Source organism: Electrophorus electricus, chromosome 3 (genome assembly GCF_041902795.1).
Source record: "Electrophorus electricus isolate QZ-2024a chromosome 3, ASM4190279v1, whole genome shotgun sequence".
NCBI lineage: Eukaryota > Metazoa > Chordata > Actinopteri > Gymnotiformes > Gymnotidae > Electrophorus > Electrophorus electricus.
This window is the reverse complement of record NC_137499.1, coordinates 11,146,793-11,162,500: the sequence shown is the minus strand read 5'-3', so window position 1 is coordinate 11,162,500 and position 15,708 is coordinate 11,146,793. Positions and strand designations below refer to the sequence as shown.

General features: G+C 48.0%; 1 protein-coding gene across 2 annotated transcripts in view; it reads right to left on the bottom strand.

Moving 5' to 3' along the window:
• drc11 (dynein regulatory complex subunit 11) overlaps window positions 1-15,348 on the bottom strand; it is a 33,813-nt gene extending 18,465 nt beyond the window's left edge. For both annotated transcript variants that reach the window (XM_081710238.1, XM_081710237.1), the window contains exons 1-9: window positions 15,087-15,348; window positions 13,178-13,505; window positions 12,234-12,353; window positions 11,646-11,834; window positions 10,118-10,189; window positions 9,765-9,967; window positions 6,872-6,956; window positions 5,941-6,081; window positions 2,924-2,993 (exon numbers count right to left, since the gene is read on the bottom strand). In XM_081710238.1, coding sequence (XP_081566364.1) covers window positions 2,924-2,993; window positions 5,941-6,081; window positions 6,872-6,956; window positions 9,765-9,967; window positions 10,118-10,189; window positions 11,646-11,834; window positions 12,234-12,353; window positions 13,178-13,505; window positions 15,087-15,097 — 1,219 coding nt within the window. In that variant the 5' untranslated portion in view covers window positions 15,098-15,348. The remainder of the gene's footprint in view (window positions 1-2,923; window positions 2,994-5,940; window positions 6,082-6,871; window positions 6,957-9,764; window positions 9,968-10,117; window positions 10,190-11,645; window positions 11,835-12,233; window positions 12,354-13,177; window positions 13,506-15,086) is intronic.
• Between the last annotated feature and the right edge of the window lie 360 nt (window positions 15,349-15,708).

Sequence of the window (15,708 nt, the reverse complement as noted above, 5' to 3'; positions counted from 1 at the left end):
TAACTGCAGTGCTGACCCACTCAGGTGGAGGAGATGGTGTCAAAGAAGTCAGTTTGCTTATTAGTGTGGAGTCGCTTCATGTTTTTAAAGTCTGTCCGGGCAGGTCACCGCGGAACTGAGGAAGCCGTCATGGCCGTATCGTGATGAGTGTTGGGTGTGTCGGAGGTGAGGTGTGTAGACCGCTTTTCATTAACCCTTCAGCTCAACTCCCCAAGAATGCAACCCCCACCACACACACACACAAACACACACAGACAAACATGCGCGTGCACACACACAAACACACACACACAGGCTCCGTGTGTGAGGACGGGACAGGAGAGCAGAGCCCCATGGGAAGCGCGCTGGGCTCATCATACCCTGCCAACCGTGGGCGTGCAGGTGACTGGCATGGCAAAACAGGTGATGAATCACAGGGAAAGAGGAAGGAAATGGGGAGCGAAGGAGGTGTGGCAGGCTGACACAGCACAGGACTTCATCCCTAACCCTTAACCCCTAACCCCTAACCCCTAACCCCTACCTCTCATCCACATGCTCACTCTCTCATCATCCTGACGGGCTGTCAGTAGGAGACAGATGTGCGTTAGGAAAGGATGTGGAGTGAAGATCCTGAAACGCAGACAGGTTCAGACTCTCCCGGTGGACCGACCACTCCCCTGTGACACATTCACGTGCACACACACTTGTGCATGAGATTTGTGAAAGTGCAGCACCCTGCCCCGTCACCACGGGTCAGCGGTGTACAGAAGCAGGGCTTTGGAGCCTCACTTCCTGGCAAAAGATCATAAGCCCCTCTGCAGACAGGAAGTCAGTTCATTACTGAAGCTCATTCATGCCATCTGCGTTTAGCTGAAGGTGGTCATACTGATTTGTCATTCTACACACATAGACACATACACACACACACACACACACACACACACACACACACACATACACACGGGTGATGAATTTGGCCAGATAGCAATAAGCTTGTGCAGTAAAGGCACTGTAGAAATCTTGGGGGAAAACGATGACTCTTTCCTGTCCAAAGTGGGTGGACAGATCCTAACTCTACTCGTCATTAACCTCCACCGAGAGAGCTGAAGACACCTCACCACCAGACAGGGTGCCTGACTTATCTCTCTGGATATTAAAGCCAGAAGTAAATAAACCATTATTTCTGAAATCTTGAACACATTTGGGTAAGCTGTGCATAGCTCTGATGAGACATTCTTCCAATACACTTGCCAGGGAATCCAGAGTGGATCGAGAGAGCAGTTAGAAAACACAACGGCAACTCCCACAAAGCCCCGAATGACGGTAAACCCCGCCCATGTCTGAATGTCAGTAAACCCCACCCACGTCCGATCGACAGTAAACCCCGCCCATGTCTGAATGTCAGTTACACTGAATGTCCGTTAAACGGGTGAGTTCGCTGTAATTAATGTGAGCATGAGGAGGTGTTAATGTTAGTGTCAGAGGATTACTCTCAGTACTTATCTCAGTACTTATCTCAGTACTGAGAGTGAGAGTGAGAACATAAAAATTTTCAGTTGTGTAATAAAACCGATTTCATAAGGCAGTGAGATATGGGGCCCAATAATCAATCAAAAAGACACAAATCCCAAAGCAAAATTCCATCTTGAACTCAGGGTAGCCCATCCCTGGATTACAGAGATCACAAAAGATGACATATTCCACTCATATCCATCGCAAGCAGATCCTACAAGCTTCCATTACAGAGCACACATCTGCTGTCTAAACCCAGAAATAACCGCCAGAATATATAAGAATATAATTGCATAACACCACTGCTTACACTCCGTCAAAACAGAAATGACTGATTAAAGGCTCCAAACAGAATACATCAATAATTGGACCAATTGAATTTCTTCCATCTGTAAATTGGAATGTTAAAGATAAAAAAAAAACAAAAAACAGCCAATACAACTAGATTATCTCTGCTAAAAATAAACAACACAGAGCGAGAGAGATGGGGAAACGAGAGCGAGAGCGAGAGAGAGAGAGAGAGAGAGATTGAGTTAGTCATCTGGACTGTCCTCACCTCACCTCTAACCCTGCTCTTTCATGAGGGCCTTTACTCCAGACCCATCTGTCCACACAACAGAGAACCACACACACCCAGTAAACACACACCCAACATGCCAGAGGGAAATGACTCTTCACACTGGGAAATAGTAACGCACAATCAGCAAACTTGCTTCAGGATAAAAATCTAACTAATTAAAAATTGTGGGCTGATGACTAAACTCCAACACTGATACTGTATAATAATGGTGTGAATTATGCACCTTTACCCAAGAGGTCATCCCTAGAGGTCAACCTGTATGCATCTGAACAGTTACATGTTTAGCCGTTTCTGTGTACTGGGTTTGCAGTTAAATCATTATCACAGTAGTTACATCTACATTGAGGGAACGTTGAAAGCAGCCTTTTTATACCTTGTGCCCCACGCCAGGGACTGACCAGACACAGCTGGTCCCTGGTCAGCTACGTGTGGCTGTGATATTTACTCTAGCAAATGAGCCATAAAAAGACACAGATGTGGAATCCAGTTTGTATTTGAGGGTGGAGAACTGAAATCAACCAATCAGATACACAGGGAGAATGGCCCACACTGTGGAACAACCAATCAGACACATGGAGAACAGTCAACACTATGGAACAACCAATCAGAGACACAGCCAGAACTGTGCAAGCAGCTGGAGTGTGATGGTGGGTGATTGGAGTGTGACGATGTGAGCAGGGGTGTGTCTGTGACGAAGTGAGCAGGGGTATGGGTGTGTGTTACGGAGTGAGCAGGGGTGTGTCTGTGATGGTGTGAGCTGGCGTGTGTGTGTGTGATGGTGTGAGCAGGAGTCCGTGTGTGGGACAGTGTGAGCAGGGGTGTGTGTGTGAGACTGTGTCTCCCTCCCCTCACCTCGGTAAAGCTTGGCTCCCTCGCTCACGGTGCTCAGGAAACCGCTGGGCCTCATCGTCCAGCCGTCCTCCTGAAACACACACAGGTGACACCTACTCATCATGCACTACCCCACGTCCAGGACAGCGATGTCTCTGACCCCCTCGTGCAGCACTGTCTCAGACTCCCAGATGGCAGGAAGTGAGACATGTATCTCAGGATTATGTCACGGTGAGTTATGTATGTCCTGTTGATGAGGGGTGTGTGTGGAGGTAGCGTAGATCCAAGCGGGTGTGTGGGGTGACCCACGGTTCTGCACCTCTGTGACACTGGGCTAAACCCAGTGACCCTGCGTAACGGGGCCCGTCCGCTGCGCTGGTGCGAACGACACCGCTCAGAGTGTGATTTATAAAGCTCTGTGTTTTCGTTCCCCTCGGTCAGGGGTCGCACATTAAAACCTAATTACAGCCCCCCACACACTTGCACAAACGTTTGCTCCAGGTGTATCGTGAGGACGCTGGCGAGTGGTGGAACCACGGCGGCAGGACGAAGGTGAGCCCACACGCTACGGTTTACAGCGCTTCTCTGTTTAAACACATTTCTCCATTAGCGGTTAACGGCCCCCAAAGAGACAGGAATCCTTCCAAAAATATGGAAAAGTCTTAAATGCTCAGTAATGCCTCCCTGGTGATGTATGGTGGCTCACGGGCCATGAGCCGGGGCTTTTCTTCTGGATCTAACACCCTTTATCAAAGCAGGACGCAGCCAGGCATGTGGGGACATGCAACCCTAGCAGGCAGCTGGTCAGAGTAAACATTGGCCCAGTGCATTCTGGGCGCATGCCAGCGTGAGCGCCATACTGGTTTTATTAGCCACAGTAGCTCACACCTCATTACTCCAGCACTGGAGCCCTGCTACATCTTCTGTGTATATTACCCACAGTTCATTTCAGCGGGAGCTGGAGCTCTTAAGAAGGGGGAGAGAGAACTTGTTGAAGTTGGAGAAATAAAGACGAGAGATTGGTAACCTCGAGAGCGCTGATGAAAACTCTCAATAATGGGCTCAGAAAAACCACTTGGGAGAGTCAGACGTGACCTTCCAAATCACTTGGCGCTTGGTATCAATGACGGTTCCGGCTGAGGAATTACAGGTGCACATATTAAACAAAGAGCTTATTCTAGGAGACCAGACCGCAGCCAGTCTCGGTGAGCGGGGCATTCACGTAGCTTGCCCGGTCTGGATTGACTGCAGTGGCGACGCCTCATCTTACAGGATGAACGTTCGTGGATAGGCCAAGGGTTTCGGAGCGTTTAAATGTCTTTAGATTGCACGATAGGTCAAAGGGTATTTTCAGTGACAAAACACAGATCTAGATCTAGATCAGGGCTTGCAGCTTAATGCAAACTTTATATGTGCTGATGAGGCACAGATACACACTCTGCTTTCCATAACGCACGTTTGGGTGTATAAAAGCAGACCAATGACATCACAGCTCAGTCCTAGCCAATAAAAAAGCGTCTGTGTTGAATAATGAAAACAATACTACCACACGCACATGCTTCCCTGAGAAAACGTAGGCAGAAGTGTGTGACTATCAGATGTCTAACACACACTCTTCTGTCAGGCCTTGGACTCTGTAACACAGACCCAGTGTGACACCTGATAGAACAAGAGTCCTGGTTTCTGATTTACTTTAAATATAAATCTGCAAATACTTAAATTAATAAAAATAAAATCTTAAAACTCTTAGAGGGCATTCATAGTGTCTCTCTGATAGGGCCTAAACTATTAACAATGTGAAAACACTAACAGTTCATATTGACAACATCTTACCATACCATAATATGAAGATAAAAAGACCGAAAAATGGGACCATCGCAGCTAATGGCACCAAGAAGGTATCGGGGAAGACCAGTTTCCCCCTTCCTAGGAAGGTTTAGGGAGAATTTTCCTGGTGGAAGGTCCGTTGTAGAAGGTCAGTGTCAGGGTGCGACTCTTCCTCCCTGAATGCTGTAAATTGACTTATTCATGTTATCGGAGCAAACTAAATATCTTGCTCTCCACTGTGCAGCGCACACGCTCATAAACAGGAAATGTTTAGGCTGGTATGGAATGTGCGGTATTTACGGAGGATGGCCTGAGGATGACAGGGGCGGCATGTTATCAAGAGCGCAGCGGGACAGGGGAGGGAACGCCTCCCTGGAATCGCAGATATTTCCTGAGAGAGTGCAGAGGAGCCTGATAAAACAACTGCAGCCTCACCGCGCCTCCTCCGAGCACGCCCAGTTCACAGGCTACGGCACTAACGCGCACATTCTTCCAGTTGTGCATGCGAACGTTCTTTGCGATGTTTTTGGACAGCTATAAAAGTACCATACAAAACAACGACAGACCCACCACAGCTCAGTTGGCTCTGTAGAAGAATTCAGCGGAGGTCAGAGTCGTCATTTTTAGGAACTCTAAACTTAGAGGTCTACGTCTGAAGTTCCGCTGGGAAGGTCACTGTTGGGAACCGTGGTCATGACCTGATAATCTCCCATAAACGTCCCCCACAAAGGACTCTCACTTCACTTTACTGCACCTCAGCCTTTGAGGAGGAGGAACGACAGATGAGGGGGCAACAGTTCCCCTCAGTTCAGGTCACTCAAGTCACCAAGGTAACTGGGAGACTAAACGAGACCGTGTGAGACAAAAGAGAACAAAACAATTACTCTTCCAATGAACGTGTGAATGCCCGTTTAAACTGATGAGATTTGGCCATGCACGGGATTGGCCCTGGGGAGATCTGTCCGTGCACGGCATTGGCTGTGGTCAGATTTGTCCACGCGCCGGATTGGCTGTGGTCAGATCTGTCCGCACACCAGATTGGCTGTGGCCAGATATGTCCACGCGCTGGATTGGCTGTGGTCAGGACCACAAAGGACGCTTGCTCATTCATGCATTTCACCGAGCCCGTGGTTGCACCTCCACAGATGAAGGGCCCTATTGTTGTTTTGTTGTGGATGCTTTCAGACAGCCGGTCTCTCTGATCGTCTCACCTCGGTGCTGACCTCCCCCCTTTTCTTCTCTTTCTTCTTCTCTTTCCGGTCTTTCCCAGCACGTTTGTCTGGCTTCCCCTTGGATTTCTTCTTCTTCTTCTCCTCTTTTTCTTCCTGCTTTGCAGCCAGCTCTGCGGCAACCTGTAGAACGGGCAACGTCCCCAAGTAAGCCCAGTAAGCCCACAGTCCCCATACAGACAAGAACTGGTTCACAGTCCCCATACAGATATGAACTGGTTCACAGTCCCCATACAGACATGAACTGGTTCACAGTCCCCATACAGACAAGAACTGGTTCACAGTCCCCATACAGACATGAACTGGTTCACAGTCCCCATTTCACAGTCCCCATACAGACATCAACTGGTTCACAGTCCCCATACAGACATCAACTGGTTCACAGTCCCCATTTCACAGTCCCCATACAGACATGAACTGGTTCACAGTCCCCATACAGACATGAACTGGTTCACAATCCCCATACAGACATGAACTGGTTCACAGTCCCCATACATACATGAACTGGTTCACAGTCTCCATACAGACATGAACTGGTTCACAGTCTCCATACAGACAAGAACTGGTTCACAGTCCCCATACAGACATGAACTGGTTCACAGGCCCCATACAGATATGAACTGGTTCGTGCTGGAGCTGAGAAGTGTGTGATTCAGGAGCAGTAACACCCTATGGCAATTTACATCATGTTATATATCCATTACTTTATATACACACATATAGAACTGGGTTCATATGAGCTAGAGAGATACAAGATATAGTCACTGTAAGCGATGTATGTTTATGAGCGTGTGTGCGAGTGTGTGTGCGTGTGTGTGTGTGTGTGTGTGTGTGTGTGTGTGTGTGTATGTATGTGTGTTTTTGTGTGCATGCGTGTATGTGTGTTTGTGTGTGTGTGTGTGTATGTGTTGACCTGTTCTGGTGTCTTCTCTGCAAATATGGAAGCTGATCCCCCATCTTCAACACTTGGGAAATCAGGGAATGAGCCAGTAGCATCTCTGCAATACAGCATAAAGAGAGAGGGTTACGACACAGAGAGAGTTACAGCACAGAGAGAGTTACAGCACAGAGAGGGTTACAGCACAGAGAGGGTTACGGCACAGAGAGAGTTACGGCACAGAGAGTTACAGCACAGAGAGGGTTACGGCACAGAGAGGGTTACAGCACAGAGAGGGTTACGGCACAGAGGGTTATAGCACAGAGAGAGTTACAGCACAGAGAGAGTTACAGCACAGAGGGTTATAGCACTGAGAGGGTTACGACACAGAGAGAGTTACAGCACAGAGAGAGTTACAGCACAGAGAGGGTTACAGCACAGAGAGGGTTACGGCACAGAGAGGGTTACAGCACAGAGAGGGTTACGGCACAGAGAGGGTTACAGCACAGAGAGGGTTATGGCACAGAGAGGGTTATAGCACAGAGGTTTATAGCACAGAGAGAGTTACAGCACAGAGAGAGGTACAGCACAGAGGGTTATAGCACAGAGAAGGTTACAGCACAGAGAGAGTTACAGCACAGAGAGAGTTACAGCACAGAGAGGGTTACAGCACAGAGAAGGTTACAGCACAGAGAGAGTTACAGCACAGAGAGGGTTACGGCACAGAGAGGGTTACAGCACTGAGGGATTTTAATGTGCTTGGACATGAGTCATGTTCATGTTGAACATCCCAATCAAACAGCCACGTACCAACACAGCACATGAGCACTTTTTCTTCCTGGTTTCTGTCAAGCTCACAAAAGCCAACAGAAAAAAAAAACTTTCCAAGCTCGATCTCCTCAAGTCGGCCACTTAACTCTCACGCAACCAAGTTAATTACTTTTCCATGTTTGTGAAGGACGGTTGTAACTAGCCTCACATCATGTAAAACATAAATCTCATTTTAAGTAGTGTAATTAACCCAAAGATTCCCCAGAATGATTAAAGGCAGGTTTCATCTAGATTCAGATCAATAAAATAATATAATCAATAATAACATAACAGCTCAAGGGAACAAAGGAAAATCGTTCATATTTGAACTATGAACCCTGCACATGAGGGGGCTACATTACCCAGTTCCAGCCCCCCTCTCAGGGGATACTGGGCAGGTTTAGTGTAACGGGGTTAAAAATGTCACTCTCAACTCTCACTTCTGCCAGTGTTAATCAGTAACAGGCCGGCTGGCCCTCTCAGCTTTTGCACAGAAGACCTCACCGTCACTCGAATCTCCCTGCTGCATCTGCGGGAGGTTTTTTTCAACAAAACGTAAAGATATCGCAGACATATTTATCTTGCGCCGCTCACGCTGACATCAGGTTTTCCGAGCATCAAAGCAACAAAGCGGCTGCAGCGCGCGTCAGAGGTCTGTGGTTGAAGCCACATTTCTGATTACCATCAGGGCTTGAACTCTATAATCTTGTCTAACAACTGGGTGGCCAATTGTACGATTACCAACACTGCCTGCAAAGTATTAAAATGGCTGGAACTGATTTGGCTCACCCAGTATATATGGAAATACTCTTTTATTAAACATGGAAACACTTTTCTCTGTTCTTATTTCTGTTTAACCATGGTTCAGACATGTTCATTGTGTGATTTCATATTCATTGTGCTAGAGAACAGAGAAAAAAACTACAAACTGTGTCCCTTTAAGCAGTTTTAAGTAGTTTTTAGAAGTTTTATGGCGTTTAATGTGCCACCACTCTGCAAAAAAACAGTTAAAGGCCCCAAGAACTACGCTTGTGGAAACACCAGATGTGCAGAGCACGCTGCATGGAGATGGTGTTTGAAGAAGCGATCATTAAGAGCAGTAAATACAAGCAAGAAACTCGCTAACGTGTCATGTTTCTGAAGCTGTTTTGAACTCAAAGGTTCACTCTTCTGAGGTATGACATTTCCGAGCAACCTTCAGAGAAAAAAAACAAACACTTTACAGCAAGTGTGGTGAAGTGTCCATGTACAGCTCCACAGGGAGCAATGACGTGAACATTCCCAGTCAGCTCCGATCCGCGTGCAGGCCCGCGGATCGGACCTCCGGCACGTTGAGAGGAGTTCTGAGTAGGTGAGACACGCACGCGCTAAGCTGCTTCCCCGTCCGTGTTTACCACAGACCCGTCTGAGTGATCCCCCATCTGTCTGAGCGCCTCGAACTCTGCCAACACTCCACGCCCTGCAGGTCCTGACCCCGCATCACGTACATCGCCAGGGCGTGCGCTGCGAACGCGCGAGGCCGCCGCGGACAGGGCCCGCGAAAGGAGGCGCTCCCTGCGACCTTCCCCGTGGGGTCCGGCCGGGATGACTTATGACCCTCGTCTGCACGCTAATGGAGGGTAACATCCAGTGGGCAGTCGTAAATCAGCCAGGAATGCACTAATCAGCCTGGCCTCTCTCTGAACCGCTCGCGCGGGCTGACCTAGCACGGGCACTAATGTCAGGAGGCGAACGAGACCACCGTCTCTACTGCTTACATTCCAGCCCCGTAGCGCAAGAGACAGAGACAAAACACGGGAATGCACATCACAATTAGAGCGAGATAAGATGAAGGGCTGGGGAGAAGGCGAGCGCAGAGCCCTCGTCAGTGAAGAGCACCAATGCGCGAGAGCACGCGAGCGGCTTAGCGAGAGCAAGTTTGGCAGACAGCGGGGTACTGGGCATGCCCTCAGAGGCACGAGCTGAAGCACGAGCGCTTAGTGACGTGTCTGGGAAACAGTGACTAAAAGTAGCGCATACCGGAGTTTGGTGCTTGTTGATTATTATTCATGGAAAACGTTAAAAAAGCAAGTGGCTAGCAGGCATCTCTGCAGGCATCTCTGCAGAAACGAAGGTTTACCGGCACTCGAGGAACCACTGGCGTATCTGGTCCTGCAGTGTTGCTTTGATGTCAGGCCCGTCTACCGAGCGAACGGACTCCTTAAGATTGACCAGAGCCTGCTGGTACTCGGCCTCGTGCTGCTCCTGGACCTGCCGCCTGGAGCGCTCCGCCTGCCAGGCCCGCTTCTCGGCAGGGCTGGACACCGGAGGTCGAGGCGCTACCTGGGAACGACGGCAAATTAGATACACTGTCAGGCCGATTTCCCAGATCAAAGTGAAAACAACAAAAATAGAAAGACAACTGTGTCACTATATCAGAAAAGGAAACATTTTCCAGCACACAGTATGCTGGCAGCATGTCCTGGTACTCACCATGCCCAGAAATATCATTTCATCCAGACGTTCCTTACTGGTCTTCTTCCTCTGTCGATAACCCCGCCACACCTACCACAGAACACAGTCACAATGCATGGAGACGTGTGGACTCTTCTCCCTAGGTCTATAGCTTCTGAGAGTGAGACAGCTCAGCACTGAGAGTGAGACAGCATGATGACATCAGAACTTCTGCAGCGAGAAATAATTGATTACATCTGTCCCAAGCCACGGAGGGAACTCGTATCTGCTGCCACCTCACCAGCGTTCACATTTGCGCTGAAAATAATGTGCGTTGTCTTTGCAATTTATTTGTGGAGAACTACGTTTTCCGTGGATACGAAATGTGAGAAGGAGAGCAGTCATTCTGTGCCAACCTCAGCAGGAAGTAATGGCAAGGTCAGCTTTTAGCTTTTGGCTCAGAGACACAGAAGAGGAATTCAATTCATCTTGATTTTTCTGCCTCCATGGTCAAGCAAGAGCGATGCCAACCTAAAGAAAACTGGAAGCGGGTGAAAACTGGGCTTCTTAAGCCCAGAAAATCGATTTGATTTTCATAGCAAAATAACTGCCGGTATAACCAATGGGCCTCAAACAGGTCGTAACTGTGAAAAAAATCGAGCCATGTGTTTGTGCAGGACCTGTTAGGTTCCGCTCCTCCATTTCAGTCGTCGCCGTGACTGTTTCTCACGCGACGGCCCGAACGCTTTGATCTGTTCCATCATATCTCTGATCTCTGCAGCTACGCGACCGTCTGCACCCAGCAACCACACGCTCCTCCAGAAAGACGCCAAGCTACCGTGTCTCAGATTACACGATTAGAATGTCTAAAATCCAGGAGACACTTTCTTTCTCTCCCAATCTCATCGCCATGGCGTTAATCCGCTCCACTGTAAACAAAGGCCTGTACGCACGCGATACTCCCAGGTGTCCTGGCCTTGTATCTGCTCTGTGGGCATGGGATCAGATGACGTTTGTGGCTCCTGCTCAGGGGACTATAGTATAGAGTGAAGACAGTACAGATGACCGTCACATGAGGTCACGTGAGGTCATGATCGGGCTGTTGTTCTGGTCCGTTCCCCAGAGTGCCTCTACCCCGAGCCTGAAACGGAACGAGATCTTTGTCTACCTCATTTCACACCTTCATGAATATTGTTATTATTTTAGAGTGCACAGGGGCCATAACCAAATTCACATCATTTCCTCAGGAAGAGACCAATCAGCTCGACTGGCCATATCAAATGTCCTTTCCACACGGAAAATGCCTTTCCACACGGATACGTTTACATTAGTGCATTTGCGAGGGCTCGTCACCATAAGCATAGGTACAGCATTTGTGGAATGAAGGTGACTCAAATGCACATTGACTTCCCTTTCAAAATAACATGATTCTGTTTCCTGGCTGTACGACATGCTGGTTGTCCCTCCCTGTAGCTCAGTTTAAGTCTGACCTTTTCCAGACACAAATACGAGAACGCCTGGTGGTGTGTGGCTCTCATTGGCTGTGTGAAGATGAGGTGGGGCTGACCTTCTGTATGAGCGTGGCTGCCAGCTGTGGGTGGGGCATGCAGGGACCACACCCCTCGTGGCTCCGCCTCCTGCGCTCCTGCTCTGTGATCTGCTTCATGAAGTGCGCCCTAAGTCGGCCCTGTCGGGCGCGCTCGCTCACCTGGAGCACACGCACGGCCCTCTCCATGGACATGGTCTGGACTGGCACCTGCGAGACCCAACAGGCAGCGTCACAGCGGAAGGTCACAGCACCATCAGACATTCTACAGCACAGTCAGAGATTCTACAGCATCCTCAGAGATACTACAGCACCCTCAGAAATACTACAGCACCCTCAGAGATTCTACAGCACCGTCAAAGGTTCTACAGCACCGTCAGACATTCTACTGCACCATCAGAAATTCTACAGCACTGTCAGAGATTCTACAGTTTTGTTTTGGCTATCACTTCTGTAGGATGTGTTCTTTATGCTGATTTTTAAAAAATAATATAATAATATTCTGATGAAATTGCACTTGCTATAGAGATAAGGCTTCAGCGCAATATAAAGAACTCTGGCTGTAAAAGTGTAAGCTTTGCCTGGTGCTGTGGGATGTTTACTACGCACGGGTTCTGGGTGCAGCTGTTCCCTCTTGGCCAGAATATGAGCCAACATCTTCTCCCTCTGTTTCAGCACTTTCATCCTCTCTCTCACGAAATACCGGGGGATGGGCACCTCAAGGTCCTCCTGAGAAAAGCACAAAAGATTTTGTCCAGACCAAAGCTCCAAACAGAAGTGATGGGAATCTGCAGAGAATTACCGCTGGAGTTCATGTGACCCCAATTAGCTTTCTACGAAACTCAAAGGAGTTTACAGGATCCACACTTGCTAAGTGGAAGATGGTAGAAGATGGTTGTATTATAGAGGAGTAGTGTTCTCCTCACAGAACAAGTGGAGATTAAAATGTATTTTCAAAAGGAAATTCCACAAGGAATTATACTGTAATCTAAAACGAATCTTAAACTAGGTTAAATTGGGCGGAAAAGTTCTAATTTAACATGTCTAGCTCTCCATACTCTGAAGTCATTAGTATTTCAAACTGATCCACTAGAAGGTTCTGACCGGTGTCTTCACACTACCATTTCTCTGTTTTTGATTAAATGTGCCGTGAAACCAGTGACATCTCTGAATTGTTTGGACTTCAGAGGTTTTTGAGGGGACATTATTCATGAAGGAGGTGAGTCTCAGTTTTTAAATGAACAAACTGTTCAATCTACATGCAAATGAACTCAAAGAGCAATTGTACAAAAGGAACTAAAATGTTTATTACGTCCCAGACTCATGTCCCAGAAACATGTCCCAGACTCATGTCCCAGACATATGTCCCAAACACATGTCCCAAACACATGTCCCAGACACATGTCCCAGACACATGTCCCAGACTAATGTCCCAGACACATGTCCCAGACTCATGTCCCAGACACATGTCCCAGACTAATGTCCCAGACACATGTCCCAGACTCATGTCCCAGACACATGTCCCAGACTGCTCTGATTTTAGTCACACTCACAGGCGTCATCTTCAGGTCTTGCAGCATGTCGTCAAAGTAGTGAAACTCTGATGCCTCCAGGTCTACCATATCATTCTTCAGCTCCAGCAGCCTTCCCATCACTCCCTCCAGGACGTGTCGGACCGTGCGCCTCTTCTGAGGATGAACGAGCTGGTCATAGACGGCCTCCAGAGCCCTGAAGATCTGGAGGTAGCGTAGGTAGAAGCTGGCCAGGGTTTGGAAGACCTGCAGGTGGTCTTTCTGAGGAGGAGGCTGCACTGTAGGGGCCTCATCTTCCAGCAGCTCGTCCAGGGCTCCTTGGGCCTCCGCCCACATCCTGCCATAGGAGCTGAGCAGAGCAGAACAATGATGCATACTACCCAGTAATAACGTACACCATCACTGCACTATCACTGCACTATCAATGTGTTACAACTGCACTACCACTGTGCTATCACTGCGTTAGCCCTGCACTACCACTGCACTATCACTGTGCTATCACTGCGTTACCACTGCACTATCACCACACTATCACTGCATTACCACTGTGCTATCACTGCATTACCACTGCACTATCACTGCGCTATTGCAAGGCTATCACTGTGTTGTTGAGAGGGTGTAAAAGTTGTGTGCTGATTGTAATGTGTCCTTGGGTTCTGGGTCAAGCACTATATAAATGTAGCTTCATTCATTCATATAAGTATTTTATTCATTTATTCATAAATATTTTAGCTATACTTCACCTACAGGTTTTGGAGGATCTTATACATGGTCAGATATGCAGACCTTCAACAGTATGTCCAACACGTGGACAGGAACAGGGGCTGTATTATAGAAATAACCAATTTCATTACAGTTGCTGAATTAGAAGTGTGAGAAGATGTCCTTGGACTTTGAGACTTAGTCTTCAGTCCAGCACAGCATAGTGAGCAACAGAGGAGGAGTCAAGTTTAGTGCCGCCTTGTTAATGGCCTTAACAATGCCGGTCCGAAATATCTGTCGTGAGGCAATTTAGCGCTCAGATACAGTTTAAATGCCTTCAGGATACACTCCTGGTGATTTCCTGGTGAACAGAGCACAGAGCACTAGGTGTACATGCATTTTAGAATGTGTAGGCAATGAAGGGAAAGCCTGAGTAAACCAATTCTCTTTCACTTCAGTTAAGAGAGCACACACGGCCCTGTCTGACTTGACCCTCCCGTTACCACTCCCACGTGTGGAAGATCCTTTTGTGTGGGAGAACCTTTTTCTCTGAGTGCAGAGCAAGAGAGAAACTTCCTTCTTTTCATATTCTGATGGGCAGTACAATCCCTATGTGGATAAAACCACTGTTAAGAGCCCCTGGCTGTCGGGTTGAACCCACTCAAAGGAGAGGAGTGCAGCGTAGGAGGGGCTGTGGGGGTGGGATTGGGAGAACAGTTCTAAACATGCACTTACAGCAGTTCAGGGAGCTTTCAGGAATAGTCCGGAATCATCAGACAACACCGGCCATTTGGCACAACAGGCTACTGCAGTGACAATGTTGGGGGTTTAACCTAATGCCCTAAATGGCCCCCCTTAGTTCACCTGAAGGTGTTCACCACTAGTTCACCATTAGTGAAGAACACCAAGCATTGGTTCTTCTTCAGTCATTCTGTTGTCATAGCGACTGCACTACAGCGTGGTCTTCCTCTCTCCATGGCACGAGGTGTTTGCTCCCCAGATTTGTTCTTGCAGCGCGCACTTTGGTCTTTGCATGTATTTTGTCTTTCATTTTGGTTAATTTATGTTCTTACTCTGAGGACGTGAGTTAAGATCATGTTCTATACTCTGTATGGCGTGTTCGTGTGTCGTTTCTATTTCATTTCACATTCCAACTATGTTTACAGTGTGCCTATCAGTTGTTATAACACGAAAACATCTCTATATATATTATAAATTATGAGCCTACCTGTGTGACATGGTCGAAAATACTCCCCTCGCGATGACTTCAAGCGATTCTCACTACGTTTCAGTATCAGTGCGTGCCAATAGCAGAGCCAGCACGCGGACTCTTATCCTTTCTTTGATCGTGACCCACTGGGAACGTGCCTACTTTAGGGAAGTCTGGGTGAGTTAATTCAGTCTCCATCTCCCATAAAAAAGGCTGCCCAGGCTGCTCGCGGTCTGTCCTCGCGCTGTACCCGCGCCAGCGCCCCTGGTAGTTTGCTAGACGCCCGGGACCGTTGCCATAGAGACGAGATCAAAGCCTCGTCATTGTAATTGGCGAAGCCCCCGCGCTCAGCAGGATACTCACTTAGCTAGGATGCAGAATACTAAGATCAACATTTGAAAGTGGAATACAATAGGCATTAGAATTATTCTAGGTGGCGCCGTAATCAGAGAGCTTATCTCTAAAGTCATTTTAGGTTCGTTTTATCGCAAAAAAAGAAAGACAAAAAGCAAAATGGTGTCAATGGACGTTTGCAACACAAAGCAATATGTTGTCTGCTGCACTGTAATAACTTGACATGTGCTTTGCAGCCCTCGTGCTCACTACGGATATCACGCTCACTACCACGCTCCCCTTGGTA